This window comes from Mastigoproctus giganteus, chromosome 8 (assembly GCF_048544385.1).
Source record: "Mastigoproctus giganteus isolate SK-2022 chromosome 8, ASM4854438v1, whole genome shotgun sequence".
In the NCBI taxonomy this organism is placed as follows: domain Eukaryota; kingdom Metazoa; phylum Arthropoda; class Arachnida; order Uropygi; family Thelyphonidae; genus Mastigoproctus; species Mastigoproctus giganteus.
Genome location: NC_143582.1, coordinates 29,465,918 through 29,489,082, shown reverse-complemented (window position 1 = coordinate 29,489,082; position 23,165 = coordinate 29,465,918). Strand labels below are relative to the sequence as shown.

At 36.6% G+C, this 23,165-nt stretch overlaps 1 protein-coding gene across 1 annotated transcript in view; it reads left to right on the top strand.

The window, feature by feature from the left end:
• The window catches only part of tefu (Serine/threonine-protein kinase tefu), a 222,120-nt gene that overhangs the window by 83,077 nt on the left and 115,878 nt on the right, over nt 1-23,165 (top strand). Inside the window, exons 7-8 of the mRNA XM_090379277.1 lie at nt 5,486-5,579; nt 7,276-7,413. Coding sequence (XP_090235403.1) covers nt 5,486-5,579; nt 7,276-7,413 — 232 coding nt within the window. The remainder of the gene's footprint in view (nt 1-5,485; nt 5,580-7,275; nt 7,414-23,165) is intronic.

Below are 23,165 nucleotides of genomic sequence, written 5' to 3'. Positions count from 1 at the left end.
ATACAGGTCTGGAGGCCTCATTTCAAGAAGGATGTAGAGCTGCTGGAACGGGTACAGAGAAGGGCAACAAGATTAGTAAATGGAACAAAGGGTTGCTCTTACGAAGAAAGGCTTAAGTTTTGCAAATTACAGTGTCTGGAGACTAGGCACCAGCGAGGTGATCTGATTGAGGTGTATAAAGCCTTGAATGGTTTGAGCATGCTCAATGCTGATGGGATTGTTCCTCTTGCTCAGAAAAATCACCTGAGAGGGCATAAATTCAAATTGAGGAAAGACAGATGTAGTATAGACGTGAGGAAATTTGCCTTTAGCCAGCAGGTGGTTGGTTGGTGGAACAGGCTTCAATCCCTTTTAGTGAAAGTTGATAACCTAAATAAGTTTAAGGCTCAGCTGGACAGGTATTTCGAACGAACAGAGGGGTGAAGTGGAAGTGGTTATTTTTTATTTATTTATTTAATTATTATTATTTTTTTTTTTTTTTTGGCTGATGCTGCATAAGCTTGCTTTCTTGCATCAAATGCCTCTACTAATGCTAATGCTAGTCTGTAATCAAATCACAAAAGAGGTTAAGCAAGCGAAGGCAGATTATGAGAAATCTTTTGCAAAGGATGCAAAGAAAAACAGCAAAGACTTCTTTACTTATATAAACTCTAAAAGGAAGGGAATGAATCAGATTGGTCCACTTTATATCCATTGTTTGACTGTAGATGATCATTCTCAGATAACTGCCAAACTAAATAAATATTTTGCATCTACACATGAGGAGTTGTTCATGGAGGAGAGGACCAGATGTTTATCAAACTCTAAGAGAGAGTTAAATGATTTTGTAATAACTGAGAGCAGAGTAGAGAAGAAATTGTTGAAGTTAAACATAAGAAAGGCAACTGGGGGTGGATGAGATCTATCCAGTTATATTAAAGGAGGTGGCAAAGGAAGTAAGCAAATCCTTAGCCATAATTATGAGAGCATCCTTGGACTCAGGGGAAGGCCCCATGGACTGGAGATGTGCAAATGTATCTTCATTTCACAAAGAGGGATCAAAGGGTGACATGGAGAATTACAGACCTGTTAGTTTGACTTCTTTTCCAGGAAAAATAATGTAGTCACTGGTTAAAGAAGCATTGCAGGATCATCTAGATAAGACAGCGCTAATAATTCAGACACAGCATGAGATTGTTAAGGGGAAGTCTTCTCTGACCAATTTGATCGGATACTATGACATGGTTAAAAAAGGAACTGGATGCAAAATATAATTTTGATATCATATATTCTTGGATTTCAGGAAAGCTTTTGATACTGTTGCACATGGAAAACTATTGTACAAATTGGAGCAGTGTGGCATTAAGGGCTAGTTGCTACAACGTATGGAAGGATTGTTGAGTGGGAGAAGACAGAGTGGTAATGAATTTTTACTGCTCTTCGTGGATTAATGTTGTTTTCTGTATTCATTAATGATATTGATGATGGTTTATCAGGCTGAATGTCGAAGTTTGTAGTAGATACAAAGGTCAGCAGGATTGTTAATGACAGTATGCTGCTGCAACAGGATCTGGAAAAGTTGGGCAGATGGGCTGAGAAGTGGCAACTGAAGTTTAACATTGACAAATGCAAAGTACTGCATGTGGATAGCAGTAACTCCAGAGAAATATACTAACTGGGTAGTGTTACACACAGGGTCCTGGGGGTATTTGTGCAGTCAGATATGAAGTTTTCTGAGCAGTGCAGACAGGCTGCCAGAATAGGTCATGGGGTCTTGTCAATGATATACAGTAATACCCCGAAGTTACGCGATAGGTGGGTCCGACGAAAATTGCGTAAGTCGAATTCGCGTAAGTCGGGGTGCAACTCTGCATATAAATACATATAAATTTTGCTTAATTGGGACCAAGGACTAACAAAAACACTAGTTTAGAAGAAAAATATTAATAAAATTGCAGTTCTTTATACATATTAATACAAAATATGTATTAAAAAAACAAATGACTTACGTAAAAAAGTTATTTCGATGTCGATGGCTTCATAAAATCTAACAAATTCGTCTGAAGACACAGCGCGTTCTTTTTTTCACGCAGAATTTCTTCGTAGCAAGCTAATAATTTTTTTATTCCTTGCTTTGTAGCTATAACGCGTTCTTCGTTGGAGTCTATGTTTTCTAAAATTTTTAAGCCCTTTACAATTGAGCCCTTTTCAACCTGTCAAGTTTGCAATTGTCATGTGCTTTTCGTCGTTGCTTCATTTAGGCCTGTAGCACGTGCAATATCACATGGTCTTTCATTTCGCTCAAAGCGTTTCACAATTTCATATTTTTTTCTCTATCGATAGAGGCGGACTGGCAATAAGCCTTACAGGGGAAACCCCGGTGGGCCAGTGTGATTTTGGCCATAAACCATAGTATGAGGCCACTATAAATTTTCCCGGGTAAGGATTTTTGACCAAGTCCGCCTCTGTTTATCGATAATTGCTTTTCTTTTTCTCTCAGAATCTGCAGTCTTCACCAGGACGCTTCCTTTTCACACCTTTTAATTAAGTATTTTACTCATTTTTAGGGAATAAAGCACAATTACAAAACGAGGAGGCACGCTTGATACGCATAAACAAAGCTGCGCGCATGTAGCAACTGAATAAACAACACCATAAAGGCAGAGATACGCTATTAACACCTCACATTTCTAGGGGTTACTACCATAAAACAATAAAAATCCAGTTGCGTTTCTGCTAGTGGAATCTGTTATAAACTGGTAGTAAACTCGATCTAATTGCATTTGCGATTATACCGATAGCTGGAATTGTGTTGGTTTTTACGTTATTATGGTGAAAGTGTGTTTCCCCTTCACTGATATAAAAAACATAAAAGCAGCAAAGTTGAATTTTGTTCATCTTTCGCTCTCATTCTCCGCCTCGCACCGTATATCGATAACATATGAAAAACGACCTTGAAGATAGTGGCGGCAGCGTTGCCAAACGAAAAAATCAGGAACCGCGTAACTCCGAGTTCGCGTAAGTCGGGGTAGCGTAAGTCGGGGTATTACTGTACAGGAATTTTACTAGCAGGGATAAGGAGGTGATTATCTCATTGTATAAGACAATGGTCAGGCCATACCTTGAGACTGTGTACAGGTCTGGAAGCGTCATTTTAGGAAGGATGTAGAGTTGCTAGATTGAGTACAGAGGTTAATAAGGCAGGTGAAGGGAACAAAGGGGTGCTCTTATGAAGAAAGGTTTAAGTTGTGCTGATTGAGATGTATAAGCCTTGAATAGATTGAGCAGGCTCAGTGCTGAGGGGATTCATCCTCTTGCTCAGATTGCAAATCGGAGGGGGGGGGGGCATAAATTCAAACTGAGGAAAGACAGTTGTAGAATAGATGCGCAGAAATTTGCCTTTAGCCAGTGGGTAAAGTTGTGGAAGTTGATAGCTTAAATTAATTCATGGAAGAAGTGAACAAACTTTTGGTGGTTTTTTTTTTTTTTTTTTTTTTGTTTTTTGGCTGATGCTATATAAGCTTGCTTTCTTGCATTGTATGCCTCTGCTAATGCTAAAATAAGGCTCTTCTTCTAGAGTTCCCCTCACCTCTAAGGAGATTGTAGCTAGGAAAAACCAATTTACTGTCCAAAAAAGAAATCATTGAACTATATCTTTGTGTTTTTTATCAGGACTTGTTTAAATTCTGTCATAAATTGGTACCTGTAAATCTGTGAATAAGGAGAGAGAGAGAGAGAGGTGTTATGTGGTGGTTAGGACATGCTCAGGCTAGTTGAGAAGATTTGTCACAGTATATATTTTCTAATTTAAACTGGTTAAACAAAAACAGGAGTAAATTGAATGCTTTGTTTTCATTTGGCAAATGTCTTAATTGACTCGAAAAGCTTTATTATTTTAAACAGGCAACAAGATGCTGAGTACAAGCATATATAGTAGACTTTCAGAATAACGGCATTTTCGGGGATTCAAGGTGCCATTATTTCTATTTTTCCATTATCTAGAAAGTTTTATTTTTAATATATTTAATTCAGAAATAATGAGGCTAAATAAGAAATAGAGAGATTAAGAATGCAATTTTATGAACTGCATGCAAAAAAACATAAACATGCTAATGATTCAATGTTATATTCTGCCATTAATACATTCCTGCTTACACCCTGTTCTGTTTTCTTTATTATGTCAAGTTTAGTCTGTGCGGGTAGAACAGTGGTTGCATCACTGTCCTCCCCGCATCGGGTGAAAAAGGCCCAGGTTCGAATCCCATCAATGACGCGAGAAACTTTTATGAGCCTTTTTCACTCCATGGCTGAGTCAGTCGGTCTCAAGTGTAGATTAGCAATGTTTTTTCTCAAGAAACTGGGGTGTTTTGTGCAGAAAAACAGGAAAATCAATCAGTGAACACACTTAATTTACAAACACAATACACATGGGTATGAATTAACTTTCCGGGTGACCCTAATGTAATAGTTTGGATTATATCAAGTTTGTCACTAAGCTTTAATGTTGTTTTTCTTTTCTTCTCTGTATGAGGTTTATTAACTTCAGGAGCAATAATGAGGGGTTTTAAATTTAAAATTAATGTAAAACAGCAGTATAATCCCTGATATCAGTACAGAATTCACTTTCAAAATGGCAAATATAAACAATACAGTAATCATGTGACTTGCTGTTTTCTTTTTTCGGCACTGCAAGACATCTGTGCTGTATGTAAACATCCAATCTCAATGTGCCATTATTTTGACAGTCTGTTATAAACTAGACCCAAAATTCATTTTGGGTCTAGTTTATATTTAAAGTTCCCTCTTCTGGAAGCAGGAACATCGTTTCATATTGTTGACTGATGGACAGTGTAAGACCTGCACACAAGCATGTTGTTGTGAGTACTAGTTGAGGGAACAGTAACCAATTGTAATACAGTAAGGGCATTCTCTTCATGGAAGTAGCGTTAAACAGCTCATACATATTCAGATATTGAGTTGGTTGGCAAAGACTCTGAGTAACAAGTTCCAGCACAGGAAGCCATGCCTGGAGAATTATCCATACAGATTACTTCTGCAGACAAATGAATCATATCCAGTGGTTTATTATCAGGTTCATGATCCAAGTATATCGTGAGTATATATAGGGATGGATAACTTCAAAGGATCCAGTAATTTTTTTCCTTTGTGGACAGAAATTCTTGGCAATTAGTTATTATCAGAGTGGGAGAAAGTGGGGAATACAAAAGAAGTTACTGCTCAAGGGAGGTAAAGTTCAAGGAAGGATTAATTTAATTGTACGAAGTGAATGTTAACATATTTCTGAACTTCTAGAAGATATCTAGTCAGATACATAATACCTTATATTTTATATTTAAGCAAGATATATAATATCAAAAACGTATATCTGACTTCACAGTTAACTGGAGGGAGGAAGTTAACATTGTTTGTTACATCTTTGTTTTTAATATAATTTTATCTGCAGATAAATTGATTTTTAGTACATCATTACAAACTATTTTTTCAGAAGAGCCTTGTGTTCCCCCTGTATATCTGTGCAAGGCCTCTGTACAGACTATGCTTAGTGTAATCCACCATCTCAGGCTTCATCAGTATCAAAGGTATAAAACATTGCATACTTAGCTTTCAATTTTGATAAATGTATTTTTGTGTTTTGATATTTTAGAAACATTCTTGTAAAAAAGAAATGAAAAAGAAAAGCTACTTTTTCATTTCTGATATCATATGTAATTATTATAAAAGTATAAGTTTTCTTTTTTTCTTTTTTCTTTTTTTTTTTTGTATTATATTCCTTGTTTAGCATTTTTAAAATATTCCCTCCTAACAATCATTATTATGTAAAAGAAGGCTGATACCTCCAATAGTAAGACCACCAAGAAACAGGCAAAATGATGAATTCTCCATTTTAACATAAATTGAGATGGTGTATCTAGAACAAAAGCTTGATGGTTCCACAATTATTTAATGGGTTGATACTGCACATGAATTTTAATTTAGTACTATTATAAAAACTTATGGTTAATTAATAGTTCAGTTAACACTTATTAAGTATTGTCAGTTAATTAATAATATCCGTTTTCAGAATACCTTGAATTTTAGTTCTATTATTTTTGTAGAAAAATTAAATCAAATTTGTACATATAATCAATATTTCATGACAACAATTATTATTTGTAAAGAAGGATATACAGGGTGTCTCAAAAATACACGGCATAACTTCAGGAATGAGTTCCTCGTATGTAGACAATAAAAATATTTTATTCAACATAGTTCCGGAAATGCTTGGTTCCCGAGTTATTAACCAGAATGTCTTATCTCCCACAGGTGATTTCCTTCATCACAAGGTACTGACAGAATCTGGTGGTTTTCCATTCCAACCATGTACTCAAATCAAGAACAAGTGGATATGCACTTTATGTATGGTTTGGCGGACGACAATGCTTTGGAGGCTCGTCATTTGTACCACGAAAGGTTCCCAGAATGAAGATGTCCAGACAGGAAAATGTTTGAAGGTATCCATCGCCGCCTTTGTGAACATGGGACCTTTACACCTCGTGCTCCTGGTCTGTGGACAGGTAGAGGTGGACCTACTACCTGGCCTCCATGCTCATCTGATTTAAACCCACTAGATTTCTTCTTGTGGGGTCATTTATAGTCATTGGTGTATTCGACTCCAGTAGCTGATGTGGAAACTCTGCAATCGAATTGTGGTAGGTTTTGAGACAATACAAAACATGCCAGGAATTTGGCATTGTCTTTTTGAGTCCATGAGACGTCGACGTGAGGCCTGTATTCAGGCAGAAGGTGGACATTTTGAGCAATTACTATAAGGTGATGTGAACAGTTAAGTGTCATAGACAGACATTCAAAAGTCGGAAACCAAGCATTTCCGGAACTATGTTGATATAAAATATTTTTATTGTCTGCATATGAGCAACTCATTCCTGAAGTTATGCCATGTATTTTTGAGACACCCTGTATAAAGGAATTTGACATTTATAAGATAGAATTAATTGCATGATCAGAGTTAATTTTTTAATTAAAATAAATAAGAAAATGTAAACACTGTCTTTATTTATTGCAATACATGTTTGAACTTTAATTTTGTATAATTGTTTCTTTATTTAAAAATTTGTAATTAGTCCTAACTCATAATTGATGATAAGGAATGTTTATTATGCCACATTCACATGGTAAATTGTGTCTTATTAACGTATGCAAATAATATGTACAAATTTATTAGATAAACTGTGAAAAAATTCATTTTGATAAAAGTATATAATGTTTGTTTTTCAGTAAGAACAGCTCATCAACTCAAGTGAACAATTTTATGCTAGACATCAATTTTCTTTATATTGCTCAAGCTGCTCACTTCTGTTCGGCTCATTTTACCACCCTTTTGTATATTCACATATGGTGTGATAAAAACAGGAGGTATGATAATTTGTAAAATATAATCTGTTATTTGTTCAGCCATTGATAATGTTAAATTCTGCAGACACTAATCAGTATAATTAGCAAACTATTTATTCCATTATAATTAGTACTGGTAGTGGATAGAATATTGAATGTACCTTCCAAAACCCTGGTTTTGCAGGGTTTTGGCAGGCTAGAACTATGAACATTAACTGGCTTTTGGTAGGTTTTTAAGTCTGTATCAATAGAATTGTGTGAATTCTTTTGATGAAGACTTCGAGGAGGGTGTAATAAAATGCTGAGATCTGTTTGTGCAGTCATACTTGCATGTAATATGGGACTCGTGGCACATTCTCCTTTTATATTCACAACCAAAGTACTTCTAGGAAGCAAGTTGTGTGTGTCACTAACTAGTCATGTGTGGCATTCTCATGCTTTGCATACATGTCATGGGGCTCTTTTACATAAGCATTTCAACTATTCTGTCTACTGCTTGTAATTTCAGAGCAGAATGAATGCACTATGAAGTGTATGAATTGTACGCAGCACACAGTTCATATATGTATTTCATATAGTGGTGTGTGTGTGATTCATATGTGTAAACAGTGACTCATCCAAATCAATGCAGATGCTATAATGTATATTTAGTCTGACTACAGACTAAATGTCTTCATTTGAAATATTTCTTTAGATAGTATGAATCAGAGCTATAATACTCAATACACTCTACGTTGATATTAATATTTGTAAAATAATAAGAGGAGTTTACCTCAATATAGTACATAGAACACTTCCGTATAATACTCTCCAGAAATTAAAATGAAAAAATCGAAAACTTACATTAGAGTAAAAAATAAATAATTATAAACCAATTTAACACAATTCAAATCAATTTAAAACAATTAAAAATCAATTTAATGCAATTAAAAATTAAAAAGAATCTAATGAAAATATTCAAAACGATTTTCCTTCCTGAAGCTGACAACGTTTTTCGACTGTATGTCATGATCACAGGAATGAAAATTACTGAATAGGGTTGAACCTGAAACTTAAAAAGTGATTATTTGTCTTCGTGCATGCGCGTAAAGGTCCACGCATTGGAGATCAAATATGGCCGCCGAACATTAATAAAATTCTCGTGCAATTTAATTTCTACGATTTCTGCAATTAATAGTCACATATAATTACGTTGAACATTAAGTATTTTAGCCTCATTAAATAAAAAAGTATGTTTTTCGTTAATGGCATGAAAGGCTAATTCTGACGCTGCTGAACGAGAAGCACGAACTGAGGCTTCATGTTGATTTACACGAATATTCAGAGAAAATCGCGTCAAACCTTGGTAAGATGAGTCGCAATCACCGCAAGAAATGTTGTATACCAGATCATTAATTTGTGTTGTGAATGCGGAAAGAACCAAGTGATTGTTAGTATAGTTTGTAATTTCCGTATTGGCCTGGCACAATTTTAAATTCGGTATCTTTAAAGAATCTATTAAGCTGTTTGTGCCACTGTTCAACATATGGGACAGAAATAAAGTATTTTTTGATATTACTATTGTTGGTTAGTGTAGTATTTTGTATCCTATCCTTAGCCTGTACCCTAATTCGGTTTATTGTCGCAAGGGGATAACCCCTGTTTAAGAACCTTCTAGTTAATATTTGTATTTCTGAGAAAGGTAGATAATTTTTTAATTTATCGTGGTATTTTTAATATCATTTTTTGTTAAAAATGATATTAAAAATACCTTTCCCAGGTTAAGAAGCTTCGTGATAAATTAAAAAATTATCTACATCCGAATGATTGGTCCGTATTGAAGATCTCCATAAATTTGTGATGGGAAGCACAGGCCTCAGAAATAAAAAACAGACATGTTAATAAATTGCAAACAAGGGGTATGATGCTAAAGCACTTTATATGTACATAGTAAATTGCAAACATTATCGGATGTCAAGACACGTTCATGCAAATTCTAACACATTGTCGCGGGCTTGCAACCAAGTACATACGAGTTGGGTGACAACTCCCCGCAGACACCAACTTACTACCACAGAATACATCAGCTAGTTCACGAACACACCCTCACCCAGTATTCAACGAACCGACATATCAACAGGTTACAAATCTTTCTTCGTGTATGCTATCGCAGGACCAGATTTCACCTTTATCCAATGGACTAAATTATAATTTACCACCTCGAAAACTACCTAAAAAACAATGCTAATTAATATTGAATTTGGACTTCGTAATGTTCCACAAAAAGATTTATTTATTCAACAAGTTAACCAAGTATGGTTTCTGCAATTAATGCACAACTTCCTAAATTGAATACACACAACAGTTCAGCTTTACTAGAACTTCTGGGAAATAAGGACATTATTATAGAGAGAGGGCAGATAAAGGAGATACAGTGGTAATACTAGATAAACCTGATTATATTAATAAGTTAGATTCAGTTGTTTCAGATACCTCCCCTTATCTTGAAGTCACTCGGCACTGTTTACCAATTTGGTCAATCAATACAATAAAATGTTAACCCCGTATCGAAAAAACGACTACATTACTATGGCCCAGTTAAAAGAATTGAAGGCCAGAACATACAATGTTCCTGCACTTTTCGGTCAGCTAAAATTACACAAGACGGGATTTCCTATTTGTCCTATTGTTTCCTACAGGAACTTAGCATTTTCATCCTTAGCCACACATGTATATAGCATTATAAAACCCTTTAGACAGGTAATACAATTTGGGATTAAGAACTACGATACATTATTTAATAATCTTAAAGACTGTAGACTTGGTGACAATGACAGTTTATTCTCACTAGATGTTACCTCATTATATACGAATGTAAACGTTGAATACACATTAGATATTGTTTGGGATATGTTAAATAAAAACTCGATACCAATTAATTATACGAAGCTACCTGTTAAGGAAATTTTTCACTTAATTAAACTGTTAGTTGAGTCCAACTATATCACCTTTCGAGACAAGGTGTACAAACAAATTTTTGGATTGCCAATGGGTTTGAGCCTGATTGGCTTAATGTCAGAGATCTATCTCTCAACGATTGAGCATATACATTTGACACCTTTTTGACCCCGTATCACATACTATGGGAGGTATTTAGACGATGTTCTAGTTATTACTGATAGTAGTACTATCCAAGACATTTTACATTCATTTAATAATATTCATTCTAGACTCAAATTTACATTGGAAGGGGAGAATACGGATACAAAGTCATTAAACTTTCTAAATTTCAAGCTTACTCGGGATTCGAATAAAATCCAATTTAGCATCTATTGAAAACCTACAAGCACCGGTATGCTTCTACATTATAATAACTATCACCCATTCACCTACAAAAGATTAATTATGTTTAATCGATTTAATTCTAATCAAGAATAGGTTGTTAAAAAGATTATAAATTTATGTAATGAGTGTATTTGCTGTTGTCAAGTTATTGGTTGGTTTGGCATTATATATTTTATAACATTGTATTGTTAATATTTTGATGAAATAGAACCTTATGTATAGTATTTAGAGAAAGGTTGTGAAGTATTGGTGGCCTTTAACATTATAATTGCCTAGATTCCAATGCCAATTCCCCTTTCTGGGGTAGGGAGAGCTCTGATGATAGAGGAGTAATTGTCAAAGAGTTTCTCTCTGCTTCTGGATTGAGTGTTGCAATGTGCCAGGGCATCCTCCCACTTATTCTACAATAAATTGACAGTCCTATATAGATGTGACTTTATGTAGTATGTCAAGTTACAATATTATTCATTATGATGAAAGCTCGCTCAGTTTCGGCACAGCTAATCGCAATGGTTTCAGGGATATTTCTGGCAGTAGAATACATTTAAAAAATTACCTCGTGACAAGTTATAAAATAATGCAGTTTAATAACTTGTCAAAGTAATTTTTTAAATGTATTCTTACTTTCGATTTTGATTCCTTCAAATTCTTTTGACTTCAACATGTTCTCAATTTTAGCTTCATGATTTTCTTCAGAATTTTTCAAATTAGAAATAGCATTGATAGTTTGAATAATTAATTTATCTGCTTTTACTATACTGATGCTGCGACTTTGTAAAGCTTCTGGAAGGTAAGAGAGCTCCCGCAGATGTTGATCATTAGTGCTAAATCGTTAAGAAATTCCAGATGTAAATGTCGGTTTAATAATTCCAAATATTTAACTTCTGATTCAAAATGGTTGCACAAAGCAGGATAATTCCTTCAAACCGCAATTGTCGTCTGCAAGCTACAAGCTGCCCATCTGGGCCTGAACACATGACCACCCTTTATAATTTCCACTTCAAGTTCTTTAGCAATCATCCTCTATCAGTTGCACTGGTTTTTTGGAGATTGATAATATAATGCATACAGATGTGTTTTTTTTTTTTTAATTATTGCCTGTATGCCGTTATGTTTTGGAACATTTACTTCACAGTGAAGGCCTCGACGCAGTTTCAAAATCTGCCAACATTTCATCTTCGGAAAGTTTCCTTATTATCTTAGTTGCCTTCAACCCCTTTGACATCGCTACTGTCACTAGCCCTTTAAATACTGTCCAAACTGCCGTAATCACTCGGATATTCAGCTACTGTAACCATGTGAACTTAGACAGGAGAAATTTACTGAAAGGCGTGGATCACTCACTTCTCTGAAAAACATATGACTGCTTTCAAGAAAATGGGAACCACAACAAAGGTCAACCAGAGGCTATTATCTGTATCAGGAATACACCTTAATCTTCTGCCTAGCTATGGAAAGCATATTGACTAGTGCGACTTATCAGTAGGTGGGATAGGTGGCTGCATTGGTTTTACAGGCACCACTAAAATTATGAAACGGTAATCCCTTTAACCCTTAATTCGCCCTTTCTGATTGCCTAAAGATTAGAGGTTCCTACCTATAATTTACTATTGCCTTAGAGCCTCCATAGCCGAGTGGGCAGGAGTGGGAGTGCAGTAGCACACGCTCTTTGAGTAGACCGGGGTTCAAGCCCCTGACTGCTGAATATGGTCGATCTGCCAACCCGCACTGGACCAGCATGGCAGATTATGGTCCATTTCCCTCAGCATGAATTGTTGAGGAGGCTTCCATCCTGCAGTGGGTTGATAATGGCTGCACTTTACCTTACCTATGGCCTTCATATTCATTATATGGAAATTTTCTTCATTCTACGGAAACTATTTTAAATGTAATTACCAAGAATTAAAAAAATTTACTATAAAGAAGTTCCTTAAATAGAGGTCTGACTGTAATTAAATCAAAAAGAAGCAATTTTAAAACACATAACTGGTCCATTGTACCATTAAAATACATGGGATGAGGCCCTGCTTGCCCTACTTTTGTTCCGGCTCTGTATACTCAATAATTGAATTCAGGATTTCATTTGTAAAATAAATGATCATTTCAACAATGCGCTCACAAATTTTCAAAAAAAAAAATAACAATGGGCTCTCACAAGCCCGCTATAGCTCACCACTGGATAAAAGGATGGTTGAGTGGAAGAAGACAGAATGGTAGTCAATGGACACTGCTCTACATGAAATAATGTTATTAGTGGAGTCCCCCAGGATTCAGTATTGCACCCATTGTTGTTTTGTGTGTTCATCAATGATATTGATGGAGGTATATGTCCACATTTGCAGATGATATGAAAAAAAAGAACATATAGATTGAGGCCTATGTTATATTTGAAAATGTATAATAATTATTTGTGGCTGAAGGTGTCTTTCCACAAAGATGGAAGATTGCCCAGTTGAAATTGATAATCAGATTCATCAAGGGATATTAAGTCAAAATGAAAATTTTAGTAACGGTAGAATAGAATGCTATATCTGTTTTGAAATTGCAGAAGCAGTGTACCATGCTAAGGAGGATAAATCATCTGGTCTGGATATGACAGAAGCTGTAGTACTTAAAAGAACATATAGATTTAGGCCTATGTTATATTTGAAAATGTTTAATAATTATTTGTGGCTGAAGGTGTCTTTCCACAAAGATGGAAGATTGTCCAGTTGAAATTGATTATAAAGAGCCCTGATTGACCTCAACCAGCTAGTGAACCTGGATGGTATCGTCCAATCGCTTTATTACCTGTTTTAGCAAATGTCTATGAAAGGCTATGTATTAGCTGATTAATGATTAGTTATGAACAGAAAAATATGTCCTCAGAAAACCAATATGGTTTTAAAAATGGGACTAATACTGAGGATACTATTTACAGGGTAAGGCATTGTGTTGAAGAATATTCTGTTGTTACGTTTTGGGAATCTTTGTAGATTTTAAAGGTGAATTTCACATGCTTTGGTGGGGAAGCATCTTTGTTCATATTAGGCAGGTTCAATGTACAGATAACTTGTATTCAGTGTTTAGAAGTTAATTTTCAAATAGAAGTATAGTTATTAAAACTAGATACACTGAGATAATTTGCACATTTTGGCCTCAGTTGCCCTTGTGCCGCAAAACCTCTACATCTACTGAGATTATAGTAGAGGATGAGGACATTCTCTACTATAATAAGCAAAGGATGTCCTCAAGGCTCGGTGATTGGCCCCTTCACATGGAACATATTAATGGATGACTTTCTAAAATGGCAGTATCCTAATGTTGAATCTGTAACCTACATTGATGATCTGGCTATCTTGGTTTATGGAAATTCGAGGTGTGAAATATTAGAAAAATTAATAGACTGGAGTAGGAAGTATGAACTTGAAATATCTTATAGGAAAACATTCCTTATGTTGCTTAAAGGATGGCTGAGTATGGATAGGAATCCAGTAGTTAAAGCACAAAGCGTCTCCCTGCATTATGTCAAGATTGTTAGGTACTTGGGTCTGTACCTGGAAGAGCACATATTCTTTACTAAACATGTTAAGTTTCTTAAAAATAAGATAAGATCATTGTATTCTAAGCTCAGAAGAATTATAAGAGTTGACTGGGGTATAAAGGGAAGATCAATAAATCTTTTATATGATACTTATTTATCTCCATAGTCACATATGCTTCTGGAACTTGGCTGCATAGAGTAGATAACAGTATTATTCAACGCCTCCGTAGCCAGGTGGGAAGGAGCAGCAGTGCGTAGCACACACACTTATTGATTAGACCAGGGTTCGAGCCCGTCACCACCAAATACGGAGGATGCGGAAAGGTCAGGGAATGACCACCGCATATCCCGGAGCAATGTGGCCTTAGTTGCTAATGCTCCTAAATACCAAATAACAAACAACAAACAGTATTATTCAAAAACATCTAAATCAAGTGCAGAGATTTACTCTTCTAGGTACAATTCAAGCTTGTAGGAGAGTGTCAACAGGAAGATTTCCTGTAAATTTGTGCTTTCAGGAAGATTGCCTGTAGATTTGTTAATTGTCCTTTCTGGTATGATGTATTTAATGAAGAAAAATGTATGTCACTGTATTAAATAACATCTTGTCCTGATATGTCGATTGTACACAAGAAATGATTTAAAGATAGAGAATAAAAGGATATTAACTGAATTATATGCTTTATGGCACCAGAAATGAGATGAAAGTATTAGGGTAGGCAAACCTATATCTTTTTTCCTAGAGTAGATATTATTGAAGTAAAGAAAAGACCATGGCTCCAGTTTGGTATGCATGCAGCTTTCGTATTAACCAAACATGGGCTGGTATTAAGATTATATCAATTAGGCCTTATAGATGGTACTAAGTGTACCTGTGGAGAGGAAGAGACATCAATACACATAATGCTTGCTTGTCCTAAGTATGCTGATTTAATATTACAATAAGCAGAGGATGCTTGTATTACTTGGAAGTTTGGATTGTGAAACTTAGTGGTTGATGTTTGTTGATAAAAGATGTTTTAGATATTTTAATAATTTTGTTCATAATGTTTTCAAGTGGAGGATATTATTAAGAACTAGATAGTAGAGCACCGCCTCCCAGGGATGGAAACCCAATTCATTGGGATGAGTGGAGAAATAATCTCAAGGCTGAGTTGTTTTTATATTGGGGCTAAGTGGTCTTATCCTCTGTTTGATCTTGATAAAAAAAATTAATTGAGTTAATTGTTTATTTAATTACTTATTTTATTTTAATGCTGATAACTTCTCTTTTGGCCTAACAAAGGTTTTAAATGGAATGTTAATCAACTCCCTCATTAGCATATTAGCAAACTTAACCATAACTTTGTTTTGGACTGGACATTCAATTTCCCCCCCCCAACAGAATCCCAGTAAAAATAAATAAATAAATTTTAGTAAATTTATTTATTTATTCAATAAATAAATGCCACATCATGACAGGCCATGCATTTTGGTGGCACATGGTCTCAAATCTTCAACCACCTTACTTGTAGCCTCATACGCTAACCACCGAACCATAATACTTCTTCCAACTTCACAGATAATAGCAGTTGGCCATTAGCTGAACTTAAGTGAAATTAGAAGTACACTTTCCTTGTCTATACCTAAATTGCTCATGCATTAGTCTGTAATGATGGATATCAACCACATTCAATCTCCACATAATTCCCCATTTGTATGACTAACAGTAGTCATTCCCACATCAGCAGCATTATCCATCACAGTAAACATGTATAGGGGCAAAAGGAGTCCAATCCTAACATTGCTGAAAATATATTCCTCTTCTTACCTGAAGTTGTTGAGGTCAGTGTTTTCAACATCTGTAGTATGACAACCAGTTGCATTAATAAGTGCTGGAAACAGTTTACCTCACTCCTATGACAGACATTAATGGAAAGAGGCAAACAGCAATGATACTTCATTTAGAATGCATTCACAGAGCTGTTGATGTGATTTTAGGTTACAAACAAACTTATAGCAGTAATTTGTAATTATTTCTCTTCTGTATGTAATTTTTTGTATTTTTATTTGTACCTTTAACCTTACCAACAAAGATGGAGGTAATTCCATCAGAAACATATAAGGAAGTCCTTCCAACTCTGTTTTCAAGTTCAGCAGATTAGTACCTTCTCTCTGACTATGCACTTACTGTTATAGTATGACAGGAGGGAGTATATGATGAGAACCTTGTCAATCAATTCAGCTCTGGAGAGATTATGCAAGGCTCATGGGGCAGAATTTTTTTCAGTGTAGTGTGTGCTCATTGACAGGAGAGACTGCTTCTACAGGGGTGGGATACACTTAAATAGAAAGGGTGCAAGAATATTTGCTGATGCTATCGAGGCAGTGTTAGGTGGGTCGGAAAACTGCTAACTTGGGGGGATACACAGACTAAAAAGTTAACAGTGGCCGCAGGCAGAGGCAAAAGTGATTCTTACACTGTTCTATTAGAATGAGCAGCAGCCTAGAAAGCAAAGTGCTGGAGATTTCCAGGACTGCTGGGAGTCATAATGGAACAAGTAAATATATGGGCTGTGTTAGGATAACTAAGAGTTGAAACAGGTGCATGTATACTTGCATGCAAACCAATGCTAGGAGTATAGTTAATAAATTTGATGAGTTAAGTGCTGGTCAAGACATCAAAGGTGGATATTGTTGGTATATCAGAGATGTGGCATCACACAGATATAAGCAGTGCAGAATTGTAATTTGGAGAGTACAATGTGTACAGAAAGGATAGACAGGACAGGAAGGGAGGAGGGATTATGCTGTTAGGCCTAATGAATCTGTTGAGTATAATGAGCAATTGTGCAGAGAAATAGAGTGGGCCAGTAAATCAGAATGTCTTATAATGTGGAATTTTAACTTTCCAGATATTGACTGGAACTCCTGGGTTGGTCACTCGCACACTAGGAAGACTTTTGTGAATTTAATGGATGACTGTTTTCTACAGCAACATGTTCAAGAAGCAACCAGAGGGAGTAATACTCTCAATCTGATAATCAGCAGTGATTATTCATGCATTAAGAATTTGCAAATAAAGGAACCACTGGGTGACCGTGATCACAATGTACTGATGTGGGATTTACTTAAAGATGTAACTACTATCAAGGGAAGGGCTTCTGCTTTCGTAAAGGTGATTACAGGGGTCTTAGACAGTATTTAAATTCTATACAGTGGGATCAACTGATGATGCTACCAGTGTTGAATTCTAAATGAGAAGCCTCCAGGGACTTAATGTTGCAGGTTACTAGGCTTTTAATTCCAACTAAGAAATACTGTTCAAGGTTTAGGCCTAAATGGATGTCAGATGAATTAATGAGGCTCATGGCAGAGAAGAAAAATGTATGGGATTCATATAAATTATCAGGCGACACAGAAGCTTACGGCAAATATAAACTAGTATGTAATCAAGTCACAAAGGAGGTTAGGCAGGTGAAGGCAGATTACGAGAAATCTTTGGTGAAGGATGCAAAGAAAAACAGCAAAGTGTTCTTTACTTATGTGAACTCTTGAGGGGAAAGGGATGAATCAGATTGGACCACTTAACATAGATGGGTTGACTATTGATGATCGTGCTCAGGTAGCTGATACACTAAATGAGTATTTTGCATCTACATTCACACATGAGGAGTATTTCAAGAAGAGGGTGTCCCATGGGGTTCCATATTGAGTCCAACCCTATTTGCAATTAGGATCAACAATATTTTGGAAGAACTTCCAAAAACAATTGAAGTATACATGTATGCTGACAATCTCACCATATCCTGCCAATCGCAAAGCATGAATACTATCGAAAGACAGCTACAAATTGCTTTAATGAGAATTCATTCCTGGACCTTACAAAATGGATATCATCTCGCTGAACAGAAAAACACTACCACTCATTTCTGCAAACTTCGGTCACTTCGTCCTGATCCAGAGCTAAAGATAAATAACGTGCCAGTTCCTCTTGCTCACACTGTCCGTTTCCTTTTTCTGATACTAGACAGGAAATTGAACTTTCAAGCACATGTGGCCTATCTTCGAACCATCTGCTTGAAGAAATTAAACATCCTCCGGTGTGTGTCATCCATGTCATGGGGCGCTGATCATCATACCCTCATCCACCTTTATAGAGTTCTCATCAGGTCTCGCTTGGACTATGGCTCTCCAGTATATGATTCAGCGAAGAAAAGTACTTTAGAATGACTAAACACCATCCACCACTGTGCTTTGAGAGTCGCTCTAGGCGGATTCAGAACCTCCCCGGTTCAGAGCCTGTACATCGAAGCTCATGAACCTCCCTTACATCTTCACAGAAAATCATTACTTCTGATGTATGCTGCAAAAATCCGTAGTCTGCCCTCTCATCTTTGTTGGAGATGTCTCTACAATACTGAATGCGAGTCATTTTACATCAGTAAACCTAATGAAAACCGACCTGCTCCACTTAGATTTAAGGAACTGACACAATCATGGAATATAGAAATCAGCAATATATTTCGGGACAAAACACCACCAGATCCATCCTGGCAAAATATCTGTGCAATATATGATGACTACTTTCAACAGCGGGGAAAGAACACGCTGTCTCCTTCCAATATCGCACAGTTACATGCAACTTACACTCTTTCTAATTCAAACGCATGTGAAATCTATACAGATGGATCAAAAACCGAGACCCAAGTAGGTGCTGCTGCAATCTTCCCGTCATTTAGCACTTCTGTCTCATTGCCAATAGAATGCAGTATCTTCACTGCTGAGCTCTATGCTGTAAACTTAGTTCTGGATCACATTATTGAACATCTAATTCCGTCATCTTTAATATACACTGACTCACTCAGTGCTGTCTCTGCCATAAATAGTAATACCAACTCCTCTCACCCTGTAATAAAACAGATTCATTCTAAGTTACTTGACTGTAAGGAATTGAACCAAACTGTGGCGTCTTCTGGATCCCAGGACATTCTGGAATAGCTGGCAATGAAAGAGCAGATCATGCAGCCAAACAACCAGAAACCACTATTTCGCAGACTTTTCAAGTTCCATATACAGATTGAAAACACATTATCCGTAAAGCATGTTATAACAGCTGGTCATTAATCTGGAAAGGTTATCCAGGAAATTAACTCTATCAAATAAAACCAGAACCAAAGCTGTGGCTTTCCAGCTTCCGAAAAAACAGGCGAGATGAAATAATTTTAGGAAGGCTAAGGATTGGGCATATTCACCTCACTCACCTGTATCCATTAACTAATGACAGCGCTCCCCAATGTATATCATGTCAAGTACAACTGACCATTCGCCATTTGTTAGTGGACTGTCCCCACTTTCAAAATATCTGCTTAAACACCTTTAAATCAATAGCTAATACACAGTCATCAATAAATTTATTACAGATTCTGAGAGATGATTCTAATGAAAAAGAACTATTTACTTTCCTAAATCATATAGGAATATATCATAAAATATAGTTATCACAATTAACCTAATATTTCATATTCACCATTAGAAAGACACAATATGGCCCTAGCAGCCTATGTGTCGTTAAACTCAACAACAACAACAGCAGCAGCAGCAGTGCGTAGCACACGCTTCTTGATTAGACCGGAGTTCGAGCCCGTGACCACCAAATACGGAAGATGCGGAACAGTCAGGAAATGACCATTGCATATCCCTAGAGCAATATGGCCTTAGTTGCTAATGCTCCTTAAAATCAAATAACAACAACAACAGAAGCAAAGGAGGTAAGCAATCCCTTAGCCATAATTATGAGAGCTTCCTTGGACTCAGGGTAGGTCCCCATGAACTGGAGGTGTGCAAATGTATCACCAATTCACAAAGGGAGTTCAAAAGGTCACACAAGTAACTATAGACCTGTAAGTTTAACTTGTGTTCTGGGAAAAATAATGGAGTCACTGGTTAAAGAAGATTATCTAGACAAGACCACAGTAATAGTTAACTCGGCTACGCAGGCCACAGTGTGGCCTCCGTAGCCGAGTTAACTATCACATAATCCCTCCACTGCGAGGTGATATGATTGAGGTTTAATGTCCGAGTAGTCAGGAGCAGGAGTGCAGTAGCACACGCTCTTTGAATAGACTTGGGTTCAAGCCCCTGAATGCTAAATATGGTGGTTCTGCCAACCCGAACTGGACCAGCGTGGCAGATTATGGTCCATTTCTCTCAACATGAATCGTTGAGGAGGCTTCCATCCTGTGGTGTATTGGTGATGGCTGCAGTTTACATTTTACGTTTATGGGTTTGTTAAAGGGAGGTCTCGTTTGACCAATTTGATTGGATACTATGATGTGGTCACAAAGCAACTGTATGCAAAAAATAATTTTGATATCATATACTTGTGTTTCAAGAAAGCTTTCAATACTATTGCACATGGAAGTCTGCTAGACAAATTGGAGTGATATGGCATTAAGGGTAAGTTACTACAATGGATAAAGGGATGGTTGAGTGGAGAGAGAGAGATGACAGAATGGTAATCAATGGACACTGCTCTTCGTGAACAAATGTTATTAGTGTTCCCCAGGGATCGGTGTGGGCCTATTGTTGTTTTGTATATTTATAAATGATATTGATGAAGGTATATCAGGTTTAATGTCCAAGTTTGCAGATGATACAAAGGTTGGCAGAGTTGTTAATGGCAGTAAAGACAGTATGCTACTCCAACTGGATCTAGAGAAGTTGTGACAATGGACTGAGAAGTGGCAACTGAAGTTTAATATTGACAAATGCAAAGTACTGCATATGAGTAGCAATAACCGAAGAGAAACGTACCAACTGTATAGTACTATACTCAGGGAAGTGGAAAGTGAAAAAGACGTTGGGGTAATTGTGCAGTTGAATATGAAGTTCGCTGAGCAGTGCAGATGGGCTGCCAGGGCAGGTCATGGAGTCTAGTCAATGATATATAGGAATTTTGCTAGCAGGGACAAGGAGATGATTATCCCGTTATACAAGGCAATGGTCAGGCCACACCTAGAGTACTGTGTATAGGTCTGGAGGCCTTATTTTAGGAAGGATGTAGAGTTGCTAGAATGAGTACAAAGAACAGCAACAAGATTAGTGAGGGGAACAAAGGGGTGCTCTTACCAAGAAAGGCTTAAGTTCTGCAAATTGCAGTGCCTGGAGAGTAGACACCTGTGAGGTGATATGATTGAGGTGTATAAGGCCTTGAATGTCTTGAGCGATCTGAATGCTGATGGGATTCTTCCTCTTGCTCAGATTAAGAACCTGAGGGGGCAGAGATTCAAATTGAGAAAAGACAGTTGTAGAATAGATGTGCGGAAATTTTCCTTTCACCAGCGTGTAGTTGATTGGTGGAACAGACTTCCATCTTTTGTTGTGGAAGTTGATAGCCTAAATAATGGTGCCTCCATAGCTAGGTGGGCAGGAGCAGCAGTGTGTAGCACACACTTCTTGATTAGACAGGGGTTCGAGCCCATGTCCACGAAATACAGAGGATGCGGAAAGGTCAGGGAATGACCACCGCATATCCCCGGAGCAATATGGCCTTAGTTGCTAATGCTCCTAAAAACCAAAAAAACAAGCATAGCCTAATTAAATTTTAGTTTGAGCTGGATAGGCATTTGGTACGAATGGAGGAGTGAAATAGGAGGGTTTTTTTTTTTTTTTTTTATGGCTGATGCTCCATAAGCTTGCTGTCTTGCCTCTACCAATGTTAATGCTATTCTCAGCTCTGCTTAACTTTTACATCTTCAGCTGATCTCTGTATAACCTTACATTCCTCCATGGCATAATGTACCTGAGAAACCACTTGTCTTTAATCATGTCTTTAAATTATACATTTTATTTGCAGGTTTTATCCATCCAGAAATAAACTATTTACACACTTAGTATTAGTATTAGTAATATCCGCATGGTGCAAGAAAGCCTATGGCTTATGCTGCACCAGCCAAAAAAAAAAAAATCCAAACAAAACAATGATAAAAACAAAAAAAAAAAAAAAAATAATAATAATAATTAATAAAAAAAAAGGAAATTAAACCTATCATCCTATGCGCTTCCCTTACCTGAAAGTACTATCCAGATGACCTTTGAATTTCCCCAAACTGTCAGCCTCTACCACCCATGAAGGCAAGTTATTCCAGTAATTTATAACTTGCTGGCTAAAATAAAACTTCCTGCAGTCCAATCTAAACATCCCCCCCCCCGTAACTTGAATTTATGTCCCCTAGTTCTAGCATCATTTATAACCTTGAAATTTTTGTCCTCATTCATTTTACTGATGCCTCTCAGAGCCTTAAACACCTCAATCAAATCTCCACTTTATACACTACAATAAATAATTTCAATAAATGAGCATTATGTTACAAACTCTTTAACAGGTTCTGTGGTACTGTAGCTCTGCGGCTCATCTCATTCATGATTTTATTATAGATTCACATATGATCAAGGCACCAAACATATTTGCAACACCAATGTAACTTTTTCTTTACTATTTACTTTATTACTATAAGATTGTAACTTCAACACACCAAACTTTGAGGACAAATGGTTTCTATCCAGAAACAAACTATTCACACACTTTATTCAACATGATAAATAATTTTAATAAATGAAAATTACATTACAAACCCTTTACTGGATTCTTGTTCACATGCATAATGAATCAGAACAAGAATTGCAAATTGGCCTTTCTCTACTTCTGACCATATTATATGGGGTGTCTTCAATCCAGTAACCAGTGTTCTCACAGCCTCACATTTCCCAACACCCCCACCAGGGCCATGCAAATGAGAGATGCAGTGGATGTGGCACACCAGGGCCCCCAATTGAGGGAGCATTTTTTGTCTCAACATAAATAAACAAGGTCCCTTAACCCCTTTTGTATCTGGGGCCCCCAATACCTTTGCATGGCCCTGTCCCCCACCATTAGTAGTCCCTA